General features: G+C 40.9%; 1 protein-coding gene across 1 annotated transcript in view; it reads left to right on the forward strand.

Annotated features, from left to right (window-relative positions):
• Positions 1-12,818, forward strand: part of col27a1a (collagen, type XXVII, alpha 1a) — a 70,186-nt gene that overhangs the window by 46,256 nt on the left and 11,112 nt on the right. Inside the window, exons 19-32 of the mRNA XM_040158162.1 lie at positions 161-214; positions 309-362; positions 951-1,004; positions 1,153-1,197; positions 3,147-3,200; positions 3,311-3,355; positions 3,473-3,526; positions 3,619-3,672; positions 5,227-5,280; positions 5,999-6,052; positions 9,978-10,031; positions 10,309-10,353; positions 11,027-11,071; positions 11,490-11,543. Coding sequence (XP_040014096.1) covers positions 161-214; positions 309-362; positions 951-1,004; positions 1,153-1,197; positions 3,147-3,200; positions 3,311-3,355; positions 3,473-3,526; positions 3,619-3,672; positions 5,227-5,280; positions 5,999-6,052; positions 9,978-10,031; positions 10,309-10,353; positions 11,027-11,071; positions 11,490-11,543 — 720 coding nt within the window. The remainder of the gene's footprint in view (positions 1-160; positions 215-308; positions 363-950; positions 1,005-1,152; positions 1,198-3,146; positions 3,201-3,310; positions 3,356-3,472; positions 3,527-3,618; positions 3,673-5,226; positions 5,281-5,998; positions 6,053-9,977; positions 10,032-10,308; positions 10,354-11,026; positions 11,072-11,489; positions 11,544-12,818) is intronic.

Genomic DNA, 12,818 nt, shown 5'->3' on the forward strand with positions numbered 1-12,818 from the left:
CTGGTTCTGTCCAAAAGTAACAAAATCCATCAGCCATCATATTGTATCTAGTTTGCTTAATCCATGTGTAAAAGTGTAGAGTGTTTTACAGGGTTATGTGCAGGACTATTTCCATGTCAGTTGCAGTGCTTTCTCATGTTCTCATTTGTCTTTGTTACAGGGCAAGCCAGGAGAGAGAGGCCCTGATGGTGCACCTGGACCTCCAGGCCCTGAGGTTTGTTTTAAAACATTCATTGCGGCGTTGAATGTGTGCGTCTGTATCTCAGGGGGACAATAGAAATCAATTTTTTTTTGGTTTATCATGACAGGGTTTCCCTGGGGACATGGGACCACCTGGAGAGAACGGCCTTGAGGGACCAAAGGTGAGTAAAACCATTATCTTGGCTGAGTAGTCTATAACCTTGTATATGTTTCAAAACATAAACCAGAACAAGAGTCTACAGGCATGCTAGCAGCTCTGTGAGGCTGTTCTCAGGCACAGCGGTGCTTTGAGCCAATTGGTAATGTGAGCATGCTAACATGCTCACAATGACAACGCTAACATGCTGATATTTAGCAGGTATAATGCTTACCAGGTTCACTAATGTGTTAGCATGCCAACATTTGCTAGTTAGCACTAATTGCAAAGTACAGCTGAGGTTGATGGGGGTGTCCTTAGTGTTGCAGGTATCTGGTCATAAACCAAAGTATTGAACAAATAAAAAATTTGACCTTATGATGGCGCTAGTTGAAATGTCAGAGAATCGCCAAAGTTATTAGGATTCATCCTCTGGCAACCATGAATGTCCAAATTTTCAAGGTAATCCTTCCAATAGTTATTCACCCTTGGCCAAAGTGGTGACTCAATGCTTTCCCAAGAGCAACGCCGCTACCTCGGAAAAAACATGTGGGTAAATACTACAGTTACCTTTACATATTAACCCTCATATGACTGCTTTTTTCCCATCCAGGGAAAACCAGGGGCCAGAGGTTTACCAGGGCCCCGAGGGGTGCCTGGCTTGGAGGTGAGACTGTCAGACACTGCCCACATCAGAACAACCCTTAAGTGCCAAAAGGCATTATAAATTTTATGGCACTAGGCTTCTCTTTGCTGAAGGCAGCTTTATGTCCCCAAACATAATTCATGCTAAGATCAATATCATCTGTTTCCAGGGAGATGAGGGCCCGATCGGACCACCAGGCCCAACAGGACTCGAGGTGAGTGATTACACAAACACCTGGCGTTGCCTGGCTGGTGATTAGATCACAGGGATCACTGTTAATTTTAATTAAGGCAGCCCAGACCCAAGGGCCCTCTTAACTCCTGTTTGGTTGCCTCACATCCAGTATAACATATGAAAGAATATCATGCAAGTCTGAGACTGTGTGTTTCTGGGTTGCCACTTATGTAAGTGTATGTGTTGTTTAAACTGTGTCCCATGCAGGACAATCAAACCATCTATCATGTGCATTGTTGTGGATTTATTCATCCTTCTTATATCTGTGGTAAACTCATCTTCAAAGAGAAAGAGAGAGAGAAAGGATAGAAATATCACTGGGTCTATATTAAGACAACTGCCTTATTAAGCTAAATCAATGTGCATGCCTGACAGTAAAGAAAACAATTTCACCGCCTTTTAGTTAGCAGAACAAAGAAACACATGCATGGTGTTAGCTGCCTAGCCCTGCAGTGAAAGCCCATTAGTGTGACTCTAAAAGGAAAAGGCACTGGAGTAATATCAGCCTGATGTGATCAATATATGACTAAATCATGTGGCACTTGCTTTAAATCACAGCCACTTGTACAGTATGTAGTATAATTTCATTGCTTAGCTTTAATTATGCATCCCAAAGTTTTTTGTTCCACGGTGAGATGTAATCTGAAATATATTTGAGGTGATAAAGTGCGTCATCCTTATGGATGTTTCTTTGGTTTGCATTGGAGAGAAACTGTAGATGCTTATGGTTGGAGTTTTATAGAAGTTGTTGTAGCCTGTCTCTGGATGATTGCACTTTCACAAGAAAGGACTACTTGCAATCCCTTTTCTTGGCCACCAGAGGGTGATAACTGCCATCACCATGTTTATAGGTGGTAAGATTTGCAGCTGCAATAAAGTGCTAGAGGTTGTTAATGGGCTTTGCAGAAATAGATTACTTGGCTTTATTTCTCATATGCTTTATTGATTTTATTTTTTTCTCTATCCAGGATTTGTCTTTATCAGTTTATCTTTTAGTTATTCCTCCTTATTACTGCAAGCCATCCTGAACTTTCTTTCACTGTGACCCCCCCCCCCCCCACCTCCCACCCACTCGCCTGTCTTATTCTCTGACCCCTCTCTTCTCCATCTGAGGGGAGGCAGTGTATGACTCCTTGAGGAGCTGTGATTGATCTCTGGCCAAGTGCCACAGGTCCGCCTCTTCCTCCACCTCGCACACCTCCTCAGCCAGCTGTCTTAAGCTTTTTCAGTGCTCTGCTCAGAATGACACCCTCTCTTTACTTCAGTCTTCCTTTCTTACCATCTCCCGCACCTACTCAGTTGCTCTTCACTCTTCTCTCTTGGGGCAATTTCGGTTCTCTCTTGAAGTATTTCCCTCTTGCCCTGGTTAATGTGGTCAGTCACTGACGTAAATCCTAATCAGGTGATAAGAAGTCACAAATCCTGGACAGCTGATATTAATTCTCATGTTACTACAAAAATCTACTTTTACTGTGTGCTTCTGAGTGAAATACAGTGTTAGCCTGTGCTGTCTTATGAAAGCTGCCAACTTTTCTGGGGTAAAACTCTGGAATTATTGAGTCATTCAGTCTTTAGGAGTTTGGCTTAGACATTTCTGAACTCGAGTTATTGCTGGTAAAAAAAAAGCTCTTAGTCCCCCTCCTAACCCCGGGAATTAATGTCTGTACAAGAGGGACATTACAGTCGTATACTTTCACAGCCAGCCAAAATGTACTGTCAGCATTACCTGTACACGCCATTACATATTTTAGTGGCATGTAGAGTAAGCTGCAACAGCTGCAGACTACTTCCCAGCTCTCTCTTCTGTCATTTCGTAGGACACAGATCCTTTATATTCATCGAGAATTTGTGACGTCTGTTAATGATGCATTAACTAGCGAGTGACTTTGTTTTTCATTATTCATCATTATATGCTGTGTCCTGTTTCAGGGTAGAACGGGCAGAAAAGGATTTCCTGGGAAGGTTGGGCCAGAAGGAGTTAAGGTGAATGAAGCCAAAACTCACACATGATTTTTTCCTATTTTTCTCAAAATATAAGAAAGATGGAATTAATTTTTGTAAACAAGTGACCAGTAATATATTTGTCTCTGTAGGGGGAACCTGGTGTCACAGGAAAAGTTGGATCCATGGGAGAAAGAGTAAGAAATCCTGACATTGCCACTTCCTGTATGGAATAATTGCACTTTCTCCAATCCATGTATGCAAATACTGTATCCATCCATTCGTCCGTCCAACATTGGGTTTCTGTATTTCAGGGCTTGGTGGGTTTCATTGGACCTGTGGGAGAGGCAGGACTGGCAGGAGAGAAGGTATAAAACCTTGTTCCATTCTTGTAAATTCATTTCAAGGTTGTCCCAAGTACTAACAAGGTGACACTGAAGACTGAATCTTGTTTTGTCAGGGGGATCGAGGGGAGATGGGCCTTCCCGGACCACCTGGAGAAAAGGGATCAACGGTAAGATATAATGAGGAAAATAGCACTGAGAGATTTCAGTTTGATGAAGAATACAATTTGAGAATTCTGAAATATGAGCTTGACGACATTTTCTGGATGCAGTGTCATTAAGAAAATCTTTTTAAAAAATGGCCATCTTAAACTAAACTTTGTGTGTTATTCCCATGGGAATATACCGATGTGTGGTATTACGTAAATTTCTCAAGAATATGCCAAAAGGGGAAAGAAACACATCAGAAGAGAGGATGACTTCGGACCATGTTTTCTAAGCACTGGTTTGGTACTTGGCAGGAGCCCTTTAGCTAGAAAAAGTCATAAACATTGGTTTAAACAAAGGATGAAACCGTTTAAATGGGTTACTTTCAATGATTTACCTCCTGGACAGTTTTTAATGGCCACAGGAAGCGCTTACCCCTCACGCTTAGACACCACTGGTACTGGGATTTTCTCAAAGGTATGAAGAAAGGAAAAAAAAGAACGATGTTCCTTTTTCAGACATCCATCAATATGGGACCTGATTTTCATACGGCAGCCCCGTCACACACTTACCCGGCTCTTTCAGAAAGAGCAAGTAGCTTCTCTGTCACGTAGAGTCTTTATCTGATATGGACTGCCTAATGTATATGACTGTCTGCAGTGGGTAAGAATTTAATCATCATTCATGCTGAAACGGAGAGAAGTTTCCCGCTGGAGGACAGCCAGCTGGATTTCTCTGAGGACTTAACCACACACTCACACACTTATAAGGAAGTTCTCTGTTGGCCCACGCTCTCAGCTGCAAAACAGAAACAGACCCTCTGGAAAAGACTGCATCATGCAAACTGAAGGGAGCTGACCAGTAGACATCTATAGCTACTAACAGAGAGCTCATATTCCAGGCATTTACGATTTGTTCCTTTGGATGAAGGCGATCAGAGCTGCCTACTGTGCTTTACTGTAGGTTTGCATATTGATTAAATTTTATTGCACTCAGCTGATTTTAGTAGTCTGCCTTCAGATACTCCCCATTATATAGTTTGGCTTTTACAAATGGCCTGGACAAACAAATAATGCCCATTAAAGGAGAAAAAAGCAGCCAAAAAGCAGTATGTTTTCAGATATAAAATCATCTCCTCGGGCGGTCTGTTTTTCTCTTCTCCCCATTGTCTCATATTGCAACATTAAATGTGCTTTCCGGTGCACAGAGCATTTCTGCAGATGTATATTTGTACTTATTTTAGCAGGCGTCCATGTGTTTGTGAATCAAATCCAATGTATTACATCAAACAAATTCAAACTTGTATGTATGCAGAATTCAGAATTTAAATTTTGAGATTCTTTAAGTCACTTTTTGAAAACTTTGTAAAAAGCTCTGCCTCCACTGATATCACATTAATGTAAGTTCTTCAGTAGTGTAGTTTTGTGGTGTGTTGCAACAAAAAATACTTAATGTCGTCATGGTTCCCAAATCTTATCTCATTGTGTATTGGAGTTAATCATATGTATGATACGCTGTCTTGTGTCAGTTGTAATCTATGTCCTGTGTCTATGTTTGTGTCTGTGTACATATAATAGGGTCACCCAGGGACACCAGGGGAGACTGGGCCTACAGGACCACCAGGAAGACCAGTAAGTCCCCATTCTTTCTTCTTTTCACTCAATCTTAGTTGTGGGTGATACTGTATAATGGATGAGCTGTACGGTCTTCAACCACGGTGACTCCGTCTAGGGTTTTGTCCAGGGCTTATAGTAGCAAGTCTGGCTGTGAGAGAATGATAGGTCACAATATCTAAAAGGCTACAAAAAAAATGACATTTTCCCAGCCGGGATCAGCAACTTTGAGTAGCCGTCCGATTACAAAAGGCCTATTTTAGTGTGGTAGTCGGTGTCCTCTTTGAGCACATGATAGTAGTATGCACCGTCTGCAGCAAAGCTTTCTCTGAGCATAATGAGAGCTGGCAGCCTCCTGCTGAACCTGCATTACCCTCCTGTCAGTCAAAAGCCCAACACCTATAACCAATTAGAAGCTGCCCCTGCCATCCCCCTCATTTCCCCTTGCTGTGTCCTTGCCATTGGTTGAAAGTGGGGGCCACTGAGCCACCAAAACAAACATAAATATGGGGCTCTGGGGTGCAGCAGGGCAGGATTCCAGAGCAGGCCCTTTAATTGGTGTGAGTGACAGATCTAACAACAAACCCCATAGTGTGCTCCCGAGGTCAGGCTGCCCCCCAGGGTCAACCAGCTCGGGGCTCTGTGCACTGTCAGTGTAAACCTTTGTTTTATCTCTCCTCTTTTTCCTTCCCCCCTCTCTTTTCCTCTTTATCCCCCTTTTTCTTTTGTTCGTCAGGGCCCCCCTGGAACAACTGGGCCAATCGGTACCAGAGGACCCAAAGGCTTGCGGGTACGTTTCAAACCTGTTGTTTTTGCAGCTAAGGTGTTTACTGGTGTTCTGCTGTCAGTGTATCATAGGTTGAGAAACAGATCATAAACTTGGCAAAAGGGTGTAGATACACATCAGTTTTCTCTTTTTGTGTATGCTCACACTCACTCATGTTTATGTATGATGTGAGTATATAGGAGCCATGCGTTGTGCTGTTGTTGAGCCGTCGGAAAAACTTGAGTGGGTGAACATAATGAAGTGATATGGAACTGCCTCTGAACTGATGTCATGTGTGTTTAAAGGACATGAGAGCTTGCATAACACATTCTCGGGTTCAGAGTCAAAGAATGAGTCTGTTTCATCCTTTTCAGAGGTCAGTGCTCATTATAACTGCTGGAAGAGCTTGAGTGATATAAAACAAACAACTCATTTTTTATATAAATAGAATAATACCTACTACTTATAAGAAAGAGCCATCATCAATCCAACTACATGACATTTGTTGTGGAAAATGTGACCTGGCTTCTGTGCCTATTCTGGAAGCTGCGTTGTAGATAAATTTAGTGAACAGGGGAAACAGGATTTGTGGGAGGATTAATAAAGGCTCGTATCAGCTTTTTTTTTCAAATTTCAATCATCCTGGGTTTGCAGAGGGTTCCAAACTCATAAAAAATCATTCAAAAAAAACCACAACAGCGGTTTTTAGGGCTGTAACCTGGATAGAATGAGACATTGAAATACAGCTGAGATTTATATTTTTCTAAATGTGCTAAACGGACTATGAGAAAATGGTGGAATTTTTCACATTATTAAATGCCTGATTTAGATATTTCATTTCTGAAATCTTCCAAAAGAAAGGTGTTTCAAATCAGCATTTCACCAAAAGAGACTACAACCGTACTGTACATCAGTGTATGTTGCGGTTGCAGCGGCAATGTGATAAATAGACCCTATTCCGGACACTTTGAGTTGTGAATCACAGGTATACCTAATAACATTATCATTGTTGTGTTCCATTTAGGTGGCTCACTGGCACTCCTAAAGTGATTGGAGTAATCAGTGTTATTAGTTCCTCTTAAAGCCTGTTAAACAGTTTGGTGTGGGAAAGAAGTCTATCATCGTAAAAGCAAAATGACGTGAACATTCAAAAAAAGAAAATTCATATACTGTAGATACAGATGCCAATAATCAACTAAGATTTGTCAAATTACAGATTTGAAGTCTTACTAAAAGTGGGACTGTATATAACTTCAGTGTATTTTGTTAAAGATGGAAACAAGGGGATTAACAGTTGGAATTTTAGCTGGCTAAATACCACCAACAGAAATTTTAGACCAGATAAGTAATGCTGTTCATATTTCAATTTGGTCTCTGGAACAATATACAGCAAATAAATTCTTGAATTCACAGTTCAGAGAGGGAATTAAAGTGGATTCAAAGGGAATTTAATGGCAATAACTACTGACAATAATGGATGATGACATTAATGATGATGGCTGTAACTATGGCAGTGATGCATGATGCAGTAAAATTGATGTTGCTGGTGGTGTAATTCCCTCTGTCCTTGATTTGCTTTCTTGTGGAGTGCAGATCATGTTGCCAACCTTTTTCAATGGTTTTTTAAAGGATGTCTTAGCGCTATGGTCCACTGAGCCAGCTGGAAAGTGGGATGAAATAGCACAGAGCTTCTTTATCTGAGGCGTCCATTGGAGATGCGCCTCGCTGTGGTTGACCTGGACACACTCTCATGTCTCAAGATGGGTTTTCATATAACACTAATGTCAGCATTTTCCACTGCCAGTAAATCTGTCTGCTGCCTCATGACTTTTTTTTAGGTAGTCCAAGCTTAGAAACCTGAGTGTAGCAAGCCAGAAGGTACTGGTGGTTCTCTCATTGACATAATTGTGTAAGACACACACTCATCGGACCCTAAACAAACACAGTTTGTCATTGTTTAATGTAGTACATAAAGACGGAATAAAATTGATTCCATTTAAGACGTACTGAATTGTCGGTCAACACCAAAACACCATGAAGTCTAGGTTAAGACAGGCAATTTACCATCTCTTTTGATATCTGTGAAAATTCTCAGTCATCCAGGTCACGGTTATCCAAGAAGAGTTGAATCGGCAGCAACTGGACTGGGTTGTTAGATACCTGGAGATGTTTCACCTCACATCCAAAAGGCTTCTTCTGTTCTGACTGACAACAAAGTCCATTTGGTCTCAATTCAACTCTTCTCGGATCTGTTTTGATAAAACGAAATGAAAGGAGCAGTTTTTTAAGCGCTCCGTATTAAAGACTGTGTCATCCATGAGGTGATTTCAACTCTACATGTACTTGGCCTTCCCAAATAATACATCTTAGAGTGAAATGAGACTGTGATAAAACGAAGAACATTTACACAGGTTTTAACACCACATGTCTTTTAGATGTTAGCTACTTGGCTTGAGGCACAGGGCACAGACATGTAAAAACTGGCTTCACTCCCAGAAACATGGAACTAGACTACTTTGGAATCAAGCCGAGAGATAAAACTGCATGTTGGCATCAGGCCAGCTAGGAAGCTAGTACCACTTGTTGTCTCTGTTTTTCTGTGTCTGTGTGTTATTTTTATTTGTAAGTCATACTTAAACCCGTGGACTCAAACTTGTGGATTTCAACCATGAGGAACCACCAGTCTGTCTGATCATGCTTTGTAAATAATGACTCCTCATGACGTCTGACCTGCAAATCCTCAGCTAATGTTTTCCATATTGAAGAGCATATTAATCTCATCATTCCTCCCTCTCAGCAGTTGATGGTTATTATTGAGCCCCTGTTTTGATTGTTTTGAATTAAAGGTCCTGGTTTTCCTTTCTGTCTTTGTCTGAAAAGGTTCAGTGTGTTATGTTACAAAATGAATGTAACCCAGTGTAATTAATTAACTTTGAAGCATGATATTTGAGTGTTTTTCTGCGGCTTGACAGGGTGAAATACTTTCCCTAACACATTGGCTAATCAGGCTATGTAAACGTAACCAGTGGGTAGCAGGTACCCCAGACAGGAATTTTAATGAGCGCTGCTCATCCAGCTCTATGTATAATAGGCTTATAGCACCTCAGCTAGCGGCGTTCTCCACGGGCCAAACTCCCACTGTGCCCAGTCATCAACCTCTCTTACAGCAAGGCTGCCTGTGTGGCTGTGTCAATTTATATTTGCTTTCTCCTTTAAGAAATTGTTACTTTTTACTTCTTGTTATTTATAATCACTGTTGGCTATGATCGAACCATAGAGTTTAATTAATGATCAGCTATTGAGGATCTTCTCTGTGTCAGTGAGCCAGCATTTCCACACAGTAGATGAGAAACTTATCTGGGTGCAGGTGCAGAGCAGATGGACTGTATTGGTACACTGCCTTGCTCCCATTTATTATCACTGCTCACTGGACTAGCAGGCATTTAAGCACTTTAGATTGATCATGTTTGACAGTTGCACCCATGTAATCTAAACAGTCAGACGGTTCTGACAGTTTGTGTTTAAGTGTGAAGAGTATGTATCTGTGTGCACCCAGACCTTGTGCCCTGATTCTAGCATTTAGGTAATGCAAGTCATCAGACCAGTAGCTTTCATTGCCATGTAGAGACCCTGTAGCTATTTCGACACTGCCCCTCTATGCACACACACACACACACACTCACACACACACACACACACACGCACGCACGCACGCACGCACACACACACACACACACACATTCACTTTTGCACACACTCATACATAACATACTTCCTTGTTTACCCCGAAAAATGTAGTTTACAGGCACATTAACCCTCACATTGCCTCTGACATATGGGCACTGTTGGTGTTATACTATACAGAGATGTTTATTTACAGTATGTTTTGGATGTCTGGCTGTGTTACAGTGACCTCTGTTGGTGAAGTGACAACTGTCATGTGTTTCAGGGAGCGAGAGGGCCCGACGGTCCTACAGGAGAGATGGGGTTAGAGGGCAAGAAGGTAAAAAAAATCTGACTTCATTGTGCACATCCATTGGAACTTCCTTGTTGATATCTAAAACTAGAAATATTCATGAAATCAAACTGTGCAGACACAAGAGTATTGACCATAAAATAGCATAAAAATAGTGTAAAAATATTCTCTCCTGCATTCGCAGTAGATTCTTAAGAAGGAAAATGGATCGCGCAACAAAAACAGCAAGCTGCACATCTTCTCCATCCGCTAAACTGACCTATCTCAACACACAGCTATCTCTCATCCTTCCCTTTCTCCGCAGGGTCTTGATGGTCCTCCAGGAAAAATAGGTTTCCCTGGACCACAGGTAAAGCACTGGGGTACTTTTCTACTTTTCCATTCCGTCATCTCATATATTTTTGGTGATTATCTTCCTCGGGAAAGGCAAAGCATCCCCATGATTTAGAAGGCCTACATGATACCAGCAGAGTGGAGACCCATGGTCAGAAACAACATATTGCTTTGGGGGAGAGATCTGTCCTTGGATTTACATGCATTAAAGATGCCACACTGTTGAGATATTTACTCAGCGTGCAATTAAACTCTACCTCTGAAAATTATTTGGCCATCACCATCACTGAAAACGATACCAATCTTTATTCAAAGAAAGGTTTGTAAATCTAATAGAAAGACATGAGAGAGATGGAATGAAGTAAAGCAAGTAAAAGGATTGTATAAACAAAAAGTGTCTTATCAAACAAGCGCAATTTCCATTGCTCAGCGAAAATCAAGTTAAATTTTATTGTGCACTCAGCCTCAACTCTTTGCCCCCTCTTTGTTTTGTGTTGTACAATAATCAGATATCGTGCTCATGTACTATTATTACACAAATACCATGTCTTTAGATGCAGAATGTGTCTGAAACTGGGCACGGGAAGCCTCTGTAATTTTGATGTTGTGAGCACAGATTTTGTGCTAATGAACCCTGATCTAATTTATTCTGGTTTATGTATCCTTCTTTTTTTTTTGTGTCCCTGCAGGGGAAGATGGGAGAGGCAGGGGAGACCGGGCCTAAAGGTTTTCCTGTGAGTTCGCTCATACATTAAAATAATATACATATACTACTGAAGAGACCTAGATGTACTTATGGACCCAAAAACAACAAGCATTATATTCTGCATACAGTATACCGTATCTACATTACTTATAATTGTGTTGTATTGTTTACTTGTAATGCATGTTGGCATCTACTAAGGCCTCACATGTACTATATCTGACATCAGTCCTGCATATGTCAAAAATGGCAAAAGCAAAGTATTATTTTAGACGTGCTTTTTGCAAACAATCCGTACTGTACAATTAGCTATGTTCTGCCGCTCATAGTATGACAGTGAAAGGGGGAAAACTTCATAAAAACTACGCATGTATGCAGTGTTCTGTGAACGTGAGATGATGTGTGGGCATGTACATGTATTCTGAACTCCCTGACCCTTCTGTCTCCAGGGTATCCAAGGACCATCAGGACCTCCAGGGGACAAGGGAATAGCAGGCGAACCGGTATGATCCTCCATCCGTCTCCATCCTTTCATATTTTTCTCTCCTGTTTGCTAATCTTCCCCCTTACGTATCTTAATATCCCTAGCTCTGTCTCTGACCCCCTCTCTCTCTCATTCTCTTTTCTCCCTTGAGGTCATGTCTTTTGCAGTATTCTCACTCTCACTTATCCCTCCATCATGAAAACTTTTCCTTCCCCTTCTCTATAGCCCTGCTTACTAGTTTTATTAGATTCTCTTCGGCAACAAACAGCAGCCTGGTTCTCTTTGCCCAGCCCTGTTAGCTCCAAAATATCATAGCCAGGAAGTAGTTTTTAAGACATATCTTAGAGCATATTAAAATTATGTTTGTCTGTATTAAATGTTTCCTCCGGAGCAGCCAGAGAGTTGTCTCATCCTTCAAACATCTGTCCTGAAATGACAGAAGAGTGGACTGCAAGCATGCAGGGACATAAATTTAAAAAAAAAGAAGCGTTTTATTTATAGAAGTGCTAAACTGCTGAACTTGCAGGGAAAACAGATGTGATTATTACCATAATGGATAAAACCTTTACTGTAAAAGATTTGCCTTCTTGTGGTTTTTCTTGTTGTTTTATTTTATGGGAAGTGAGAGAGGCAGAGCAAAAATAGAGGGAAAGAAAATGTGAGTTTGCATGCATGGAGAATTTAGTCCATGAATATTAGAACAGGGACCCATTTCCTTTTTGTTTTCATTGGTTTGAATGAATCATTGGCTAATATTCTCCTGTTTCCTGTTAAATAAAACATGGATCGCTGGCCTAATATCTAATGTAGTATACAGACAGCAGACTGTTTATACCTACAATAGTAAAGACAAATATTATTCAAAAGACGGAATTTCAAATGTATTTTGGTTCACAGTGGTGTAATTAGCATTTTAATGAGCAATATACAATTCCATGGTAATGTTCACTGCAAGCTATAAAGTTTGTTTTTTCATCTGCACAGTTTTGTGCTTTAACAGTTGGTTGAAGACTTAGTTTGCATTTAGGCAGGCCACACTGTGGTTAACAGTAAACAAAGATTTGATTAAATTCATATGGGAAAGTGGAGTTTCCCATATGAATCCCCTGTTATATATATATATTGTAAAAATCATCTTCCCAGTCATTCTCCATTGTCTCATCTCTTGTGCTGCACAGCTGCTCTCAGTTCTGAGCCCTGCTGTTAGCTCGTAACCAGCAGTATGAATTAAAGATCAGACTGGTGACTTTGGTTATGTTATTGCTATTGTTTGGACTGGATTCAAGTCAACCGG

This window comes from Xiphias gladius, chromosome 20 (genome assembly GCF_016859285.1).
Source record: "Xiphias gladius isolate SHS-SW01 ecotype Sanya breed wild chromosome 20, ASM1685928v1, whole genome shotgun sequence".
In the NCBI taxonomy this organism is placed as follows: Eukaryota; Metazoa; Chordata; class Actinopteri; order Istiophoriformes; family Xiphiidae; genus Xiphias; species Xiphias gladius.